Raw genomic sequence first — 19,364 nt, 5'->3', positions numbered from 1 at the left:
TTCTGGTCCCGTCAGCCCCTCACCACCCCCCCTCCTCCCGCCCCATGATAGGTTCCCCAACGGCAGGACAGGAAAGCCATACAAAGTGCTGTAGACCTGCGGGACCAGAAGATCCTGCCAATGGGTAATGGCAAGCTGCCTCCAGCACTGGAAAACATGTTATAGAGGGGCTGTAAAATCCCACCCAGTATCTTTCTCTACAACCTACCACCTACATTCGAAGTTGAAGAGCATGCTGATCAATTTTCTAACCCCTACCTAAGGATTGGGCAGATGGATTGCCTTTAAGAAGGGCATTTTCTGGAGCCTGCTGGAGTGGAAAACATACCATGCAGATGGATTGAATGAGGTGGGAGCTGAAATTTAGATTTTCCGATGGTGAGTTGAGATGCAGAGAATAAGTCAGTAGATTGTTTGAGGCGTGTACCCTGGCCTTTGGTGGATTCCCATGTGCATTACGTTTACATGCCATGAGTACTCATTAAAGTAAAACATTTTTAAAATGTTATTCTACAACCTAAAATAGAGCAGCAGCCATTATTTAAATTATTTCAAAGCTGAGCGTGAGCACCATTGCAGCAAACACCCATCAAAGGCAGTGCGTGTGGGTAAAACCTTTGGCTTCAAACAAAATGCAGCACCATCTTGAATGTCAGCAATTTCTTAAAGCTGAACTTACATTTCAACAATTTTTAACCATAGATCAGAAATCCATTCTTCCATATCAATCTGGACTTATTTAAGTCCCAAATCAATTACATGACTGGGGACTTTGAAAAAGAAGATTCCTAAGATAGAATATTGTTTCAGGTCTGAATAAAAAGACAGAAACTGAAGAAGTTAACACACTGCTTTATCCGGTCTGATAGCGGATGACATTATTAGTAGACAAGGAAACAACTGATCATCTGCTAAATTTGAAGGTGCATTAAAATCATTCAGTGTTTATTTTAACCCAAGAAGCAACAAAATCCTGGAAAGAGCTAAATTTAATAAGCAAGTCCAGCAGTGGCAGGAACCTGTTGACTCATTCGTTAATGATCTGCACAAGTTGGCTGAAAACTGTGAATGCAGAGAGCTAAAATCTGAGTTTATCAGGGATTGCATAGTTGTAGGAGTGGCAGATGATGCACTCTCAGATCTGCAGCAGGTAAAGAAAGATCTAACCCTTAATGAAGCTTTCCAGATTGTTGGCACTCTGAACTCCATATGCAGCATAAGTTCATTTTAAGAGGGGAAAGTAAATCGTGTACAAAGGAAACCCCTTCCAGGTAATTAAACAGCATAAAAACAGGAACCCTCCAGACCAAGGGAGGCAATGCCCTGACTGACCAATAGAGTGACCATGCCAGTGCTGTGGGGCAAAGCACCACTAAAGGCAAAAGAAATCTCCTGCAAGTTTAGCTCAATGCTTCCAATGTAACAGGATTGGACATTTTAGCAAACTGTGCAAGGCCAAAACATCCAAACACACAGAAGACCCAAAGATGATTCATGATGATGTGACTACACACCAGAAGGATATACAGCCATGTTTCTTGGGTGAGGTGAAAGGTCTTGGATGTTTGCATTGGTATAAAGACATTTCAGTTAACAGCCATCTCACAAAGGTTACATTGGACATGGGAGCCAGTATTACAATCCAATTGGACAAAGAACTCTGGCTGAGACACCTTTGGCTTCAAATGACATATATATCATTCTGTGGACATGGAGGAACCTGATTTCTGGTCATAGGCATGTTTCTGGAACTGTTTAAGGCATGGCAGCAAACAAATCTTTGAGCTGATGTACTTCATCCATAAGCATCATTCTTGAGCAGAGATGCCTGTGTAGCCCTGAAGCTCCTCAAAATGGCAGAAGATATCAAAACAACCACTATTGTAAATTATACAGAACTGCAAGTTCAAAGAGGTCAAACAAGAAAGAATATCCTGACTGGGACTGCAGTTCTCTCTTTGCAGAGCAGGTTTATCTATTTTTGTTATAGGTGCCAGAAAACCGTTATTGGTCTGATCAGACAACCTTACAAATGGTTACCAGGATTCCTCCAGTGAAGGCTTGACAAGAGAATAGCCAACAATCAGAAGAGCCTCAATCTCTGGCTCCGACAACTGTTAACCACACTGCAAGCACAAAGTCAATGCTGCAGCTCCCAGCCAGTCTGATATCCGGACATCCATTGCCGACAGCACACCATGCAGCCAAACACAAAAGCAAGCTGACTAAACAGCTACATCCTCATTACAGGAATGGTCAACATCTGCCTCAAGTCACATTGTGGTGAGCCACACGAGAAAAATCAATCTGGAGGCATACACAAAGTTCATCCACCTAACAAGAAATGGGACCAAACAACAACCAATTATCACCACAATGGCCAATTTGAAACAAAGAGGTTCAATACCAAGGAATGGAAAAAGAAGATCAAAGGTTGCCGATGTTCCAGAACAACCTCCACATCAACAATGGCGGAGCCCACCAATCTTCTGACAGTAGTGTGAATAAGATATGGGCCTGAATTTTTTTGAATGAAGGTATTCGCTTTCCACTATCTGAAGGGAACATATCCCCTCCCATTATCTGAGTGCCCTGCAGCCATTTTTATAAAATTCATTTATAGGATGTGGGCATCGATGGCTAGACCAGCATTTTTGTTGCCCATCGCTATTGCCCTGGAGAAGGTGGTGGTGAGCTGCCCTCTTGAACTACTGCAGTCCCTGAAGTGCAGGTACACGAACAGGAAGGAAATTTCAGGATTTTGACCTAGCGACAGAATGATAGTGGTGGTGTCCCCATGTGTCTCCTGCCCTCGTCCTTCTGGATGGTGGTAGCCAAGGGTTTGGAAAGTGTTATCTAAGGAGCTTTGGTGAGTTCCTGCAGTGCATCCTGTAGATGGTACACATGGCTGTCACTGTGCCTCAGTGGTGGAGAGAGTGAATATTTGTGGAAGGAATCAGTGATGATAATGCCATTGAATGTCAAGGGGAGATGGTTGATATTCTCTTGTTGGAGATGGCCATTGCCTGGCACTTATGTGGCGCGAATGTCACTTGCCGCTTGTCAGCCCAAACATGGATATTTCATGCTCGAATGAGGTTTGAAAATTGTAGGTGAAATTTCTGTCCCTCATTTTGGAGGAAGTCAGCCTTAGAGAGCTGCTGACCAATCAGATTAGCTGTCAGTTCTCAGTCTGCACAGTGACAGTGCTGCAGTGGATAGAAGAGGAAATGCAGGAGGACACCTAAGACTATGTGCAGATACTGAATGGGTTGAAAGTTGAATGGGTTCTAGGACGAGGAGAGTAGGGGAGGCCTGGGGAACAGAAGGGATTGATTGGGGTCTTGGGGAGAGGCCAGACTGGGGACGAAGGTCCCAAAGTCACTAGGCTTTAAGGGTGCAACTTCAGAAGGGGGCTTCTGATGGAGGCAGCCCCCTATTTCCCAACTGTGATTTAACTCCAATGGCTTTTGGTCTACTCCATGCAAAGTCAATTCTCCCACAAGCCTAAGAATTGCGGCTGGGTGGGAAATGGCCCTTAAATGGCCATCAACTGTTCATTTCAGAGCATCAGTTGAGGCAAGGACAGGTTTCCCATCTTGAGGTCTTGCCCCTCCAGAGTAAAATCAGTGCATCGTCAGGTCAAATGGGAATCCGGAGAGAGTCCTCTCCCTTCAATTTCGTATTCGCTGTCTGAAAACTCACCAGTGAGGAAGTGTTAAATTCTGATCATAGAAGAGTTATGAGGCTTCCCAACTGCCTGAATGTATGAACTTGGAGAGTTGAAGGGGACAGATGTGGTAGTAATAATGATGTCAATGCCTGGAGTAAGCTAGACTAACTTGCAATACATTGGATAAAGACTTGTTGGAAGTTGTAGTATAAGAATCCAACAGATAGAGGGTTAACATATGCCTGAATATATTAAAGGCCACAAAGTAAGACAATACATGACCCACTAGGGACCCCTGGTCTAGTGTTGGACAGAGCTGGGTGCATAAGCAAGAACAGGGACAGCTCCTATTTTGCACACTTTACTGTATATAACATATAGTTCTTATAGTTAATGCACTTATTTTAGTTAGTGAATGTGAAGTTCCTAAGCCAACCAGTTTCTTCTGATCCCACTGTACTGAGTATGGATAAGCCTCCACTGAGCCTGTGTTGTGGTCATGATGTGGATATGCCGACGTTGGACTGGGGTAAACACAGTAAAAAGTCTGACAACACCAGGTTTTAGTCCAGCCGATTGTGTTGTGGTGCACAGTTCCTTCTCTCCACAGGCAAACAGCGGGGGGCTGGTCCTAATGCCAAGAGGTTATCAAAGCAAGGGCAATGGCTTGTGTCAACTTGCTCTGTTTGAAAGATTTGATGATGTAATTTCTGACTTTTCCATATGCAGAGAACCTGCCTGTCAATGTTTATTTTGGATATCTGTAGGCAACTGGCCCAGGATTTTCTTTCTTCCACCCTGGCACCATGGGTAACTGGTTTGTTGGTGAGAAGGGATCATGCAAAGAGCCAACTAAAAGCCTTCCATTGAGTTTGAGAAACACCTTTTCTCCAGGAATAAGATCTTGAATGGGGTTTTCTCTCATGCCATCCATCCTGAAGGTTTGAGTCTTGCCTGACGTTTCACCATCAATATGTCATAAGCAGTGTTTTAAGATTCAACTCAGCAGCTGCTGTGCATGCATGTGTGCGTGTGGCGGCACTGTTACTGCACTAGTCTCCCAGAGATCTTGGCTATTGTTCTGGAGAAACAGGTTCAAATCATAGTTTGGCAACTGCTGGAATTTAAATTAATTTAATTAGAAAACCTGGAATTAAAAGCTAGTCCCAGTAATAGAGAAGGGTGCTCGCTACCACCTTCTCAAAGTCAATTATGTATGGGCAAGGAATGCTGATCTAATTGGCATTATGCACATCCTGTGAAAGAATAAATAAAAACAGTTAAATGATCACTGAATTGGCAAGAAAATCCATTGAAAAAAAACCCTGTTGTGGTCAAAAAGTCGGAAATCAGTCTAGCCCTCCTCACCTGATTGTAACAAAGTGAATCATCCAATTAAGAGCTGAGATTTTCAAGGACATCGATGCTTTATTGGAATTGCCTCTGATGATTAAGATTAATGATAGATTTTATTTTACATTTTATTTAACGTATGCTGAAAGACAGCAAGATAATATCACAATGATATGTAACAGTTTACATCTTCTCATGCTTTACAATCAGTGAATTACTTATGAAATGTAGTCACTGTTATTTTGGGGACAACTGGTTGTTTATGTTTGGAAATACTGTAACATTTCCTGACAGTGACCTTCCTCAAGCAGCAAAAGTAATAAACCACCAGTTCATTAGTGTTGAATGCAATAGTTGAGAGGTTTGACAGTGCCTTTCAGCTGATGCATTCCCCAGTGTGCAGTGTCCTGCTGTAGTGGTATAAAACCACTGGACACACACTGCCTTGAATTTCCTTAGGCCTTTAACTTTGCCAGAAATGGATTGAGAAGTAACCAAGAGTCACACTACATTTTCAACAATGCCAAAAAAATCCAAGGAACTTCCGAACCTTTGAAGTTATTTTAACTTGTCTTTCCGCTGCCTATCTTGGAGGTTATATTAGTTTCATTACATCTTGTTTTTCAAATCACAGTGTACGTCAACATTCAGGAAAAAAAATTACATGAAATCATATTTCGTCAGTTACTTTTTTTTAACACAATGACTTGGAGCAGTGGTGGACTATTGCCGCTGTGCTGTATATATAAAGCAAAGCTACAGCTGTGTGGCAGCGGGACACTCAAGGAAATCCAAGGCCAGTACAGTAACTTCAGTAGTAAATGTGACAGATGGCATGGTTAATCTGTTTAATCAAGAAAACATTTTTTTGAATTGTGCAGAGCTGTCACACTTTGCCAGGATGTGTTATAGATTAAAATGACAGCTGGTATGTTTTATTTGTTCATTCCAAAATACATTTCTTTCAATTGTGCAAAGTTTTTACACTTGTTGAGTCAGAATGTGTTATAGATTACACAATACTTGCAAACTATTTAAAGAATTCCAAAATGCACCCCATTGGGCAGTCAGGCCTATCTGAGTAGCATTATGCATGAACACAGTAATATTTATTCCCTGGCTGGAGGAGCGAATGGAGAGGCATAGTAATTAAGACAGGAGTAGTCCAGCAAGGGCGGGATTATCCGGTTCTTCCCACTTTAGGCATCTTCTGTTCCTGTTGAAGGAGAACCTGCGCCGCCCCCCCCCCCAACACACACACACACACACACACACACACACAGTGGGTTCCCTAGTTGTGGGATGGGTGAGCCAGGTAAAACACCATAAATATCAGCAGCAGCAGAAAAACCCACTGGCAAGCACCTCTGGAAAACACACCGCAGCAGGCAAGGGCATGGTTGGAAAATTCTGCCCAATGCGTCACATGGTTGCCTTTATAAAGACAGAGAATCTGCCAATATGAAAAGGTCTTGATTCTTAACATCAGCAGTTTGTTCTGCTCAAAACTCTCAGTTCCCCATCTAGTGTCCAAATGTATACACTACATCTCCCCTTCCCGAGTTTGAATGCATATTAATTCCTAATAAAGCAGACTTTCCAAAACATAACAACTAGAGTCTCCAAAAAAAGTTCATAAACAGGACCTGGTTGATCAGTTATCAAGCATTGCACCATCTGACTCCCCAAAGCCTACCTATCGTCTACAAGGCGCAAGTCAGCAGTGAAATGGGACAATCTTCACTTCCAACTAGCCAGAAACCATCCAGGACAAAAAAGGTCCTTTGACAACCCTTCCACCACCTTAAACCTTCACTCTCTTCACTATTAGTGCACTATGACTGCAGTGTGTACCATCTGCAGCAACTCATAAAAGTTCCTTTGTATGCATCTTCCAAACATGCAACCTCTGCCACCTAGAAGAAGGGCAGTTGGAGCATAGAAACACCATCTATATGTTCCCCTCCAAATATGCACCATCCTGACTTGGAACCAAATCCCTGTTCTGTCACTGTCACTGGTTCAGAATCCTGGAACTCCATCCCTAACAGTATTGCGGATGTTCCTCCAAGACCACAAGAAAATACAAAAGATCGTGAATGTAGCCTAATCCATCGCGCAAACCAGCCTCCTATCCATTGGCTCTATCTACACTTCCCGCTGCCTCAGCAAAGCAGCCAGCATAATTAAGGACCCCACGCACCTCGGACATTCTCTCTTCCACCTTCTCTCATTGGGAAAAAAATACAAAAGTCTGAGGTCACATAGAAACCAAGTCAAGAACAGCTTCTTCCTTGCTGCCGTCAGACTTTTGAATGGACCTATCTTGCATTCAGTTGATCTTTCTCTACACCCTAGCTATGACTGTAACACTATATTCTGCACTCTCTCACTTCCTTCTCTATGAATGGTATGCTTTGTCTGCATAGTGCGCAAGAAACAATATTTTTCACTGTATGTTAATACATGTGACAACAATAAATCAAATCACATCACCATATGGACTGCAGTGATTTAAGAAGATGATTCAACACCTCCTTCTCAAAGACCCTAAGGATGGCCAATAAGACAGAACCCATGAGCAAATAAGAAAACCTTCTTCATTTGCAACATGGCTTTCTGATCTTATTGATGATCATATCATTGTGTTTGGAAGTGATACCTAATACACTATGCTTCTCAACTTGTGACATCACTGATGGATGACACTAAAATAGCCAGAAACAAATTCTGAGGCTCCACGAAACCTATTAAATAGACAGACCAGACTGCTCAGTTGGGTGGTTTATCTTGACAGCAAAGGGTTTGTGAATTCCTCAATAACTGCAATGTTTGGCTTTAATCACTACAGATTATGTTATGATAAGATATGAAATTACTTGATCTGAGGTTTGGGTGTGATAATCTTTGTATTCCCATTTAAAGATGCTACTGTTAGCTGTTAGATCTCACAAAAGCTCTGCAATTGTAAACAAGAAGGCAATGAAATGGAAACCGTAAATAACCATATCAGAAGACTTTGGCCTACACGTTAACATGAATGTGTTATATAAATGGGGAGGTGACAGAGTGGGGACTGGAGTTTCAGACAATAAATTAAATGCTCCTGCATGCTGCGTTGAACTTTATCTGCCAAATATTTGCCCATTCTGAAAATCGTAATTTATTGCAGCTCTCTCCAAGTCATCCACTCCAAATTGTTAATGTAAATTGTGAGCAACAGTCTTCCCAGCACTGATCCTATGGAACTGCACTTCCCATCTTTTTCCATTCTACTTTCTATTCCCACTCTCTGCTTTCTGTCTTGAACCAAGCAAGCAATCCATTCCGCCACTTGTCCCCTGACTCCACATACTGCTATCATTCAGCATTTTTAGCTTGCCTCAACTCTCCATTGTAGAATACCTCTGTAGAACATTGTGCAGTGACACTGAGCAATAGAAACAACAGAGCGGCCAGTATGTGCTTTGACTTGATACCATTCAATTTGCCTACACCATCAAATACTTGACTGAATTCACTGCAAAACGCATCCTATGATGTTAGCATTTCAAAATTACATCCTGTGAAGAATAAGCTAATGAGTTGCGAAGAATAAACTAATGAGTTGCATTGTTTATGCTGCACATTCACCAAGTGGATGAATACATTTCATTTACAACAAATACATCTGTTAAATTATTGTTCATCTTCAAATATTAACATGCACCCCGCATTATCAAATAGAAATAACATAGACTTGCATGTAGTGAAACTTCATGTGAAATTCAGAAACAGCAACCATAGATTGGAATTGGATTCAACAATAATATTCCATAGATATATAGAAACAACGTACAGCTTAAATTCAAAGCCATTGAGAATGTACCACTGATGACTTGCCAGCATTATACAAAGATTGTCAATGCACGCAGGGTTACATAAAAACGTTGATGGATGTTTGCAATAAAGTGCTTGGAACATTGGCAGGCCAGTTAGAAAGTCAACAGTCAATGTCAAGTTGCATGAAAAAGCTGGGATGCTAACTTTTTGCAAAGGCTGGATCCATCTGTTCTAGCATGGAAGTATTGGCCATTCATTCACACAGTTGTGGATCCCGTGATGCAGCTTCCAATGGAGTACAAGTGGAAACCCTCAGCAGCTGGATGCTGCAGTGGAATCCCAGACTATTGACACACTTGCTTAGATTGCTGCCTTCATGACAATTTCAAAAGGGGCTGACAGGCTGAAAGGGCTGCTGTCCTTTCATCATAGCATGGTTGTCTGACACGCAAAGAATTTTGTTTGTACTTCAGCAGAATGTTCCAGGCTGAAAGAATTATTTCAACATGTTAATAATCTGCTCTATTCGTATGCCGACATGGCCTTCATTATATTCATGCTACGCACGTGTGCGTATGTTACGCACCAGAGTCAAAGGCCGTACTGTTAGGCCTTCTTGCCCAATAATCAGCCTTTGGGTTGCAGAGGTCACTCAGATGCTACTGCAGAAAGAAACCAACGCAACTTGGTTGGCTTGATACCAGCAGTGACCCGCAGGATTTACTACCTAGAACCATTCACCAGCTGGATGTGGAGAGAGTGAAATTCCTTTCAGTTCTGGTAAAGAGCAGAGTTGACATATGTTGCTGCAAAGTGATGTCCATGTAATCTATAGCACCATAGGGAAGCCACATGCTTGCTCCACCTGTTTCTCTCAGACATTGCTCTGGACCTGGAGTCACATGTAGCTAAGGATGACCGATTTCCATCCCTGAAGGACATTAGTGAACCAAATGAGTTTTTGCCACAATTGTTCATGGTCATAATTAAACTTTCTTAATTCCAGATTTTTTTAGTGAATTCAAGTTTCACCATCAGCATCTCTGGATTACTAGTCCAGTGACAATACCACTATTCCACTGTCTCCCCTTGTAGACATTTCACACACATGATACAACCTCTGATAACAAATATTGCTGCTTCCAACACAGGACAAGTGGAAAGTACCCAGTGTATAGATGCTGCAGTGGGATCTCCGGCTGCTGTAATGCAAGCTCAGACTCAAACTAGGTGAATTGCTCTCTGAACACTCTGGGCAAATATGGCCTCCTGCTCAGAGTCCACTCCCCTCCTCTTCTTCTGTCCTTGAGCAGCTTTTCCAACTCTGAGTGATCTCTGTTTGGTCTCCAAGTCATGCTATATTCCAAGGAAATGCCCATAAGTGTACCCACATCTTAGAGAACAAGTTTGTGTAGAAAGCATGAAGTCAGCAAAAAGACGTTCAATACCTGTCACACCACTCCCTGTAATTTTATGCAACTTGAAAAAACTATAGAAAGTACCAAGCTCTTGTAATATCATAGCAACAGCCAGAAGAAGTCAACCAACAACTAACCTGTATGTCGTTGCATATTTCCTTTAAGCAGCGCTGATGAGGGGACCTTCCTGTCACTATCTGTATGTTCAGCTGCACAAGGCTAAGAGATCATGTTAGCTATAGCGTTGAGTTCCACTGATGTCAAATCAGCATTGCAAACTGATTATTGTCATGACTGGGTAGGGGAGATGGTAATGTAAGTGTACCAGTGACAGAGGCCCAAGCTACAGCTCTGGGGACATGGGTTCAAATCTCACCAGGGCAGCTGATGTAATTTATATTAAATTGATAATCGAGAATTAAAAAGCTAGTCATGTAACCATTGCCAACTGTTGTAGAAATGCATCTGGTTCACTTTTGGGAAGGAGATCTGCCATCCTGACTCCAGACCCACAGCAATATGGTTGGCTCTTAAATATCTTCTGAAATGGTGTGGCAAGATGCTCAGTTCAAGAACAATTAGGGATGGGGAAGAAATGTTGGCCTTGTCAGTGGTGCTTATATCCAATTAAAGAATAAAGAAAAAAAAATTACTGCATACTTGCAGTATATATTCATTGTGTGTCGTGAGTTACCTCATTAATGTAACTGAACCCTCAGGGTAGCTTCAATGTCCAAAATAATGGGCACTAACAAACTCAATTTTTTTTCCTATTCTTCCATAATGCAGAAGCAATGCTGTCCTATCATAACATTAAATTAAGTTGTTGTTATTTTATTGGTTGCGTCATAACTTATAGTGGCACACTCAACCCATTTCACTCACTACCCTCATCTTGGGCGGCACGGTGGTACAGTGCTTATAGCACAGTTGCCTCACAGATCGAGGGACCTGAGTTCAATTCCGGCCTTTGGGTGACTGTGTGAAGTTTGCATGTGCTCCCCGTGTCTGTGTGGGCTTTCCTCCTGGTGCTCTGGTTTCTTCCCACATGCCAAAGATGTGCAGGTTAGGTGGATTGGCCATCTAAATTGCCTCTTAATGTCCAAAGATGAGTAGGTTGGATGGATTAGCTCAATGGACCAAATGGCCTCCTCTGCACTGTAGAGATTTTACAATTCTATGACATTGCAGTAAAGTTAGATTGAATGAACATTAATTGAGGCAATTTCCAGCCAATATTATTAGCGGAACAGTAAGCGGGGTTTTGTGACCTCATTCGGGTGAGATCATAAAATCCCGCCTGAGATCAATGGAGATTTCTGTTCTGTAAGCCTTGCCTGCCCCGATTCTGGGATGGGCAAGGTGGTAAAATTCCAGCCAGTATTGTTCGTCAGTCAGGTATTGTCTACTCCAATCTAAATCTGTGTAAAATATAAGAGTAATTAATCCTCGAAATACCTTCATTGTTACTTCCGTCAAATTATTTACAAATCTTTTAAACTTGCTTGAACAAGGAATTTAACTGTAGGTTCTTACAATGCCAGTGCATCTCAAATCATATTTTACTGTATGAATGAAAAAACTATTCTGTTAACATCTACACAATGATTAATAAATTGAAATTTTAAAAAAGTGCTGGAAAGAATTGTTAGTCTGTTTTTCTAAAATACCTGAGGACTATACCACCAATAAAGTGTCAAATTGCAGCAAATACAAAAACCTACATTAAAGTATAAGTAGAAATTTTATTGAAATTTTTTTTTCTATTTTAATTAGGCATCTAACCCATACTGGCCAACCCGTGGCTGTTCCACGGTGGGATCAGGGGGTCGTTTCCATTGTCCTTCCTGTCGACATGAGGTGATTCTAGACAGACATGGCATCTACGGACTACAAAGAAACCTACTCGTTGAAAACATCATTGACTTATACAAGCAGGAGTCAATCAGGTAAAAAGTTACAGTAATAACGCCAACTCCTCCCATAAATCATCACCAAAACCTGATACTTGAAGTTAGATAAAAAAAAGTAATGTATTTTTAAAAATAGATTTTTCATTTCTATTTGGAAGTTATGTATCAACTAAACTCTCTGAAACACACTACTGTTGCTGTTGACTGCTAAGGGAACTCAATTAATGTGCACATCTGAATGAGAAAGATAGCAAGAATTCTTTTGTTAATGACAAAATATGTTGATGGTGGTTCTGTCCCTTCACAAGGTTGGACAGCTACTATTTCTAGGTTATATTCCCCTCTTTACATTAATAAAGTTATTAAAAGTTATGAGCAAAAATATTTTTAAATGACAAAAATAGCCCCAAAAATATTAGCAATCATCATATTTCTTCATAACAATGTGATTTTTAAAGTAAGTACAATGGCAGTGAAGAAAAATTCTAAGTGTTGAACGGGTGGGAAAACAGGAAGAGACTGCTGCGGGGTGGGAGAATCCCATGGTAGGCAATGCACAGGATTTGCACAGGTGTTCCTGCCGCGATAGTGTCTTCCGGTGCCATATTTCCAGCAGCGTCTATTCCGTGCCAGAAATTGACAGGATATGTATTTTAATTTTAATGTAATTAGTGGGGCCAGGACTAAAGCCCCTGGGCTCGCTAGTCTGTCTGAGCCTGCCAGAGTATTTTACTCCAGTGGGGATTGGGCAGTGCTGAGGAGCAGGGCCTGTGGGGGCTGGGACTAATGGGGGCAGGACCTAAGGAGGCGATCGGTGGGTGTGTGGGGCCCCACTGCCACTTTGCAATCAGGATCAGTGGGGGAGGGAGGGAGGGAGGCCAGCGATCGGGATGGGCTGGGTCAGCCAGGGGTGTGGTCGGTCTGCTGGGGAGGTCAGCACTGTGGGGGAAGGGGAGGTCAGGTGTGAGGGTTTGATCAGAACTGTGGAGTAGGGAATCAAATGGGGTGTTGGATATCGGGGTCGGGAGGGAAGGGGAGGAGAGGGGCTGGCCCGGGAATGGTTGGGTGGCTAGCGATCAGGCCTGGGGGCAAGAGTGAGGAGAGCTGGTGTCACAGAGGTTGTGGGGCTGGTCAGCAATCGGGCGGGCCTTTAGGGATCACTGTGCATGCACTGATCTCGGCACTGACAAATAGGCGCATGCGCAGTGGCCCACTCAGCGCACTGATTTCAGCCTCTCCAGCCAGGAATAGGCCCCAGCCCCTGAAATTTAATGATATTCATGCTGGTGGCCTCAGCAGTGCACAGAACATGGGACATTCTTCTCTGAACTCCCACTGAGAAACAAACAGCATGAATTACTCCAGTTTTCACACAAATTCAACACTTAGAAGTTTTATGGGAGAATTCCGACTGCAGTCTTTGCTGGATCCTAGATCCTTTCCAGAACATTCCCAGTCTGGTATCAATATTTAATGTTCAACGTCCATCCACAGCTTTAAACAGTCAAGCAAATTTACATGGACCTGGTACCAGGCTGATATCAAACACATTTGAAACCATTGACCATTAATTTTTAACTATAGACCTTCTGTTGAACTAAATCATTCTGTGCAACAAAAACACATCGGGTGGGATTTTCTGGTTGCACTCACCCCAAGGCTGGCAATTCCTGCCTGAGGTCAACAGACCCTTGCATGGCCTGCCTGCTACAATTCCCGGGGCAGGTGGAACAGGAAAACTCCGCCCACGGTCTCCTTTCTGGAACATACTCAGTCTTGTTTTAGCCCCTAGGTGGAGGTAGAGAGTTAAAGAATCAAGTATATCAATTAACAGGCCAACATAATCGAACACAGATAGGACCACTGAATACGACAATCTCCATGATGGTACTGGGTTAATAAAAGTCTTTTTAATTGATTTGAATATTATCCTGCAAAGGGTACATTCATGTAGGCGATCCACTCATTTGAAATTCTTGAGCTGAATGGCTTGAGGAGCTGTAAAATCAGCCACATGTTTCCCTTCCCACCGACACCAATCAGCCCAGCCCAGTCCAACCTGAGCAAATCCCCTGTTGTAGTGGTTACCACAGCCCCAAACAGGGGCAGTTTATTACAGACCAGCTTACTTCAGAAACGTGTGCCGCAGGTTGGCATGAGCTCAGCTTATGTTACTGACATTTCAAATGTGTGATAAATTTACTAAAAATAACCAGTTTGCTACCAGTTTTATTGAGGATCTATTTTTATATGTTGCTGTTAGCATCCCTCGTCAGCACAATGTGTATGACGTGCTAAAGTAAACCAGACAAGGTGCTAATTTGGGCATCTGTCATGTTGCTTAAGCTCGCTTGCATTTCCTTTTCTGAACCAGTTCACAATTATTTCAGAATCACTGTTTTCTAAGTGGCAAATTGGTCAAAAGCAGTCTGTTGGATTCTCAGGATAATGATGCCTTCTCACTTAGTGACAGCCAGCTTTGAGTTCCCAAGCTGCCCTAGTATTCAGATTTCCCTGCTGCACTTGTCATATAAATGTACAACTGCAGTTGGACGCTCTTACAAATAGTGCCTGCAGAATATTATCTCAGTGCAAACAGTGAGCTCTTAAGCTTGTTATAACATACCTTCAAGCCTCAATATGTGTAACAGTCTCAAATTCATGGCGGCAACTTAGGGTTGATGCAACATCAGTGAGGTCTGAGGGCAGCCACTGCCTCTAAGAACATACCTTGCTGAAGTGAGTGAGCAGTCCTGAGTGCACACGTGAGCTCCCCCATGACGTTTGTTTCTTTCTATCACTCCCATCTCATCATCAGATTTCCAGAATGTTTCACAGTGGGGCGTCAAAGCCTTTTTCTCTACTTGTGACAAAACTGGGGCAAACAGAATTGGATTTTTTCTGAAGAATAAGAAACAAAGTCTCCAAATACTAGAAATTTGCAAACAAAACAGAAAATGCTGCAAAGGTACCACAATTACAATAAGAAAGGTTAGGTCAATGTTTTGGCAAATTGAAAGTTTATGTTTGAAGATTAGTGTCTTCAAATATAAAGCAGATTAAATTTTTTTTGAGAGAAATAAACTTAAAGCTATGTTGATAACAGTAGATGACGTAAGGTGAGAGGAGGCTTGAATAATTCAAAATTGTTCAGTAAGTGCTGCCCAATCGTGGAATCACATCTAATATGAAGTGTTGTGTTTTTGGTTTTACAAACACTGGGTATGCTAGAAGCTCCACTGATAACCAATTTAAGGTAATCAGCTAAGTTTATAACCTGCTTCATTCTACTTGACCTGCTGAGTACTTCCAGCAATTTCTGTTTTATTTCACATGTCCAGCATTACTTTGTTTTTACAGTAGAAACATACCCTTGTCATACATTTTATATGGAATAAGAATTAATATGTAAAATTTGTACTTTAAACATACTTAATATTTTGTATACACTTAACAATGGATTCACCTTGTTTGTTAAAGGGGCGACACACCATATTAAGTCGATTTTCTGAATGAAGCCTCCACTAAATTTACATTGTCAAGTCACAGTTGGACCGTGTGTCATCATTCAATTCATTGATTTTAATATATAACCAGAGATTCCTAGCAGTAAGTGTGGATTTGGAAAATCATCCATTGATAAAAGTTTCCTGTTGAATTTTTAAATTTCTGCCCCATCCATTCTCCATGTGTTATGTAGTGTTCTCAGATGTGGAATATAATCTATATATTCCATCCTGGACTCATATGTAGTGTTCCCAGATGTGGAATGTAATCTATTTTTTTCATCCTGGACTAGCCCTGTACTACTTTTAATCTAGTCAGAAAGAGTAACACAGAAATGATTTGAAGTAATTTATCCATCATTTTTTTACAACATTATCTGAACAAGTTTTCCCTATCCTTCTGCACATTGGAAAAGTGGAGCAATTCCCCTAGCTCCATCAGGAAATGTGTCATGGAGAGTCCAAACGGTTCCCAGGAGGAAATGAGACTTCATGACAGGTTGTGTCATGTTGGGACATCCCCCTAGTAACTGGGAAAAAATAGTTCAATAAAATGACCAGTCAGCATTGTGGGTTCTATTTATTGTGACAAGTCAAGGAGCACAAATTCATTCAGTTTTGCTTGAAGACCTGAGAAGAAGACTGAACAACCCATGTGCGAAGAACACGATGATGAACGAATCAACATTTATTGTCTGACATGTGAAGTCCCAACATGCTCCATGTGTAAAGTGTTTGGTGCTCATAAAGACTGTGAGGTGGCTCCACTCAATAACGTTTATAAAAGACAAAAGGTAGGCCTTATTTTCTCTTCTCCACGAGTTTTCCTTTTTAGAAAGCTTTATTCTTCTTAGTGATTTTGAATAGAGGAATAGAAAAATAACCAGTTCCTAGGATTATTTCAGTACAATTTTTGTCACTTGTCTTTATCCAATTTTCACCTTAATGCTTGTCCTTCTTAAGAAAATGATGATGCCATGCTTTCACTTGTTGGTTGCTGGTTATTTTTAAAGGAATAAGCAACATGAACACAAATGTTTGAACAGGTTCTGTTTGGAGCTACAGTTTCTAAGTGAAGTATCAGATATTGCCTAGTCCCTCTCTTCACAAAGATGTTTCAGGCCTGAACATAATTGTGGGATTGTGATTGTCCATTTCCACAGTACTGCCAATTTGTTGATGAGTTACAGATCCATTATATTGTATTACCAAATACTGGAGACAACAAATATCCAAAGCCTTGGTTATGGGTTATGAGTCAACTTTGAAATTATTTTGCTAATGCCTAAGTTTAGTGATTATTTGCTCAAAGTAACTAACAACAGTCTCACAAGAGGTTCCTGATTTTGTTTTTGCACTGGTCATCACAGAGTCATTGCTCAGAGTTAAATCAACTTAAGTTCAGTCACAAGAAGGAAAACTTTAATCTACAAGTAATTAATAGCTTGTAATTAGACCTACTGTAGATGCAAAGTTTCAAGATATTGGTAATATATTAACATAAATGGTCCCCTGAAGAATTGTATAATCTGAAACAGACATGAGCATACATGGCTCACAACTCCTTACATTGATTATAATGCAATTATTGCATTTTTTAAAAGAATCAATTAATTACTGCTGCATTCCCTGATGCACCAAGAAGATTTTTACAGTTGTAATGTTGGAAAAGCTACCTATCTCAATATTGATACAACTATGAAAGTGACAGCCACTTCTGGTGTCCATTTGTGTGGTTAAACACACATTCAGGAGTTGGTTTCAATGATTTCTACATCTTTATAGGGTGCACTAATAAAGTTATGTTTTAGAAATCACTTGATTTGACTTGAACTTCCACTTTTTGTGCCATTAGTCTTGCTTTAAAAATCCTTGAAAAGGTTACAATTACTGCTGAAAAACCTCTCTGGCCCTGAAACCCTAATTTTATATTTGTGTAATGTAAAATTTCTCCATTATGATTTTAAAAATTCACAGATTATTAAAATGTTAAGATATTTTATTTATTTTAAAAGTTTTTCTATGATACTTTATCTTTTATACTAAACCTACTCTAATGGGTGGCACAGTGGTTAGCATTGCTGCCTCACAATACCAGGGACCCATGTTCAGTTCTAGCCTCAGGTCACTATTTGTGTAGAGCTTGCACGCTATCCTCTTATCTGCATGAGTTTCTTCCCACTGATCCAATTTCCTCCCACAGTCCAAAAATGTGCAGGTTAGGTGGATTGGCCATGCTAAATTGCCCCTTAGTGTCAGGATGATTAGTAGGTTAAATATGTGGAGTGACAGGGATAGGGTCTGGATGGGATTGTTGTTGGTGCAGACCCAATGGGCCAAATGGCATCCTTCTGCACTGTAGGGATTCTATGATATGATTCTATGATAATCCCATGTGTATGCCCCAATCTTGATGTAACTCTCTATAAAATGATTACAAACTGAAAAATAATCAGTGCTTTTTCCTTTCTGGTTTGCTGCCTGTGAGAATTCTTCAATGTGATTGGTTACTTAGCCTTCTTGATGAGATCAATGTTAAAGGAAGCCAGAAATCCCATATAGTCGACACTGGAATGAAAATATTGTTGGGAAAGATGAAATCCATACCATGGGCCTTCTAATTCTCGCTTAGCTAATAAGCATTTTCTGTTTTTTTTTTGTTTAGTCCGAGTTCAGTGATGGAATCGCAATGCTAGTAGCAAGCAATGACCAGATTCAGTCAGTAATCGCTCAGATGGAAGAGACATGTAAAAATATTGAGGTATTTCTGATTTTTGTAAAGTTGCATCACAAATACAAACAAATAAAATGCTAATATACTAGAGTTATTTCAAAGAAACATTATTCACATTCTCAACAAATAATCTGAGAAGTGAAACGTGTATTTTGCCCTGTTCTCTTGGGGGTCAGAGTTCAGCTATTCATTAGAGACCTATTACCAAGCCCTCTGAAATGCTGCACTGAAGCATTAGAACATGCAGAAGTTATGTCAATATGAACAGTCCCTTAATCCTCTTCTCATCTTGAGGGGATGGACAATTCTATCTCAGCTCAATATCTCCCTAAAACATGAGGTGAAAAGCTCAGTGTGTGACCAATCAAACCTGCACCCATGGAGAAAAACTGCAGCAGGCGACGGTGCAGAGGGACCTCGGGGTCCTTGTGCATGAGTCGCAAAAACCCAGCTTGCAGGTGCAGCATGTGGTCAGGAAGGCGAATGGGATGCTGGCCTTCATAGCGAAGGGGATTGAATATAAAAGTAGGGAGGTCTTGCTGCGGCTATATAGGGCATTGGTAAGGCCGCAGCTGGAGTACTGTGTGCAGTTTTGGGCGCCGTACTTACGCAAGGATATTTTGGCCTTGGAGGGAGTGCAGAGGAGGTTTACTAGGCTGATGCCGGAGTTGAGGGGGTTGAGCTATGAAGAGAGGCTGAATAAACTAGGCTTGTACTCATTAGAGTTTAGAAGAATGAGGGGAGATCTCATTGAGACGCAGAAGATGATGAATGGGATGGATAGGATAGAGGTGGAGAGACTCTTCCCGCTCAGAAAGGACAGTAGGACTAGGGGGCATAGCCTCAAAATAAAGGGGGGTCGGTTTAGAACGGAGTTGAGGAGGAACTTCTTCACTCAAAGGCTGGTGAATCTCTGGAATTCTCTGCCCGTTGAAGTGGTGGAGG

At 41.4% G+C, this 19,364-nt stretch overlaps 1 protein-coding gene across 3 annotated transcripts in view; it reads left to right on the top strand.

Annotated features, from left to right (window-relative positions):
- Nucleotides 1-19,364, top strand: part of trim55a (tripartite motif containing 55a) — a 65,528-nt gene that overhangs the window by 11,602 nt on the left and 34,562 nt on the right. For all 3 annotated transcript variants that reach the window (XM_080194146.1, XM_080194144.1, XM_080194145.1), the window contains exons 2-4: nt 12,043-12,215; nt 16,314-16,479; nt 18,351-18,446. In XM_080194146.1, coding sequence (XP_080050272.1) covers nt 12,043-12,215; nt 16,314-16,479; nt 18,351-18,446 — 435 coding nt within the window. The remainder of the gene's footprint in view (nt 1-12,042; nt 12,216-16,313; nt 16,480-18,350; nt 18,447-19,364) is intronic.

This window comes from Carcharhinus amblyrhynchos, chromosome 8 (assembly GCF_965287045.1).
Source record: "Carcharhinus amblyrhynchos chromosome 8, sCarAmb.v2.hapA, whole genome shotgun sequence".
Lineage (NCBI taxonomy): Eukaryota > Metazoa > Chordata > Chondrichthyes > Carcharhiniformes > Carcharhinidae > Carcharhinus > Carcharhinus amblyrhynchos.
This window is presented reverse-complemented; position numbering and strand designations above follow the sequence as displayed.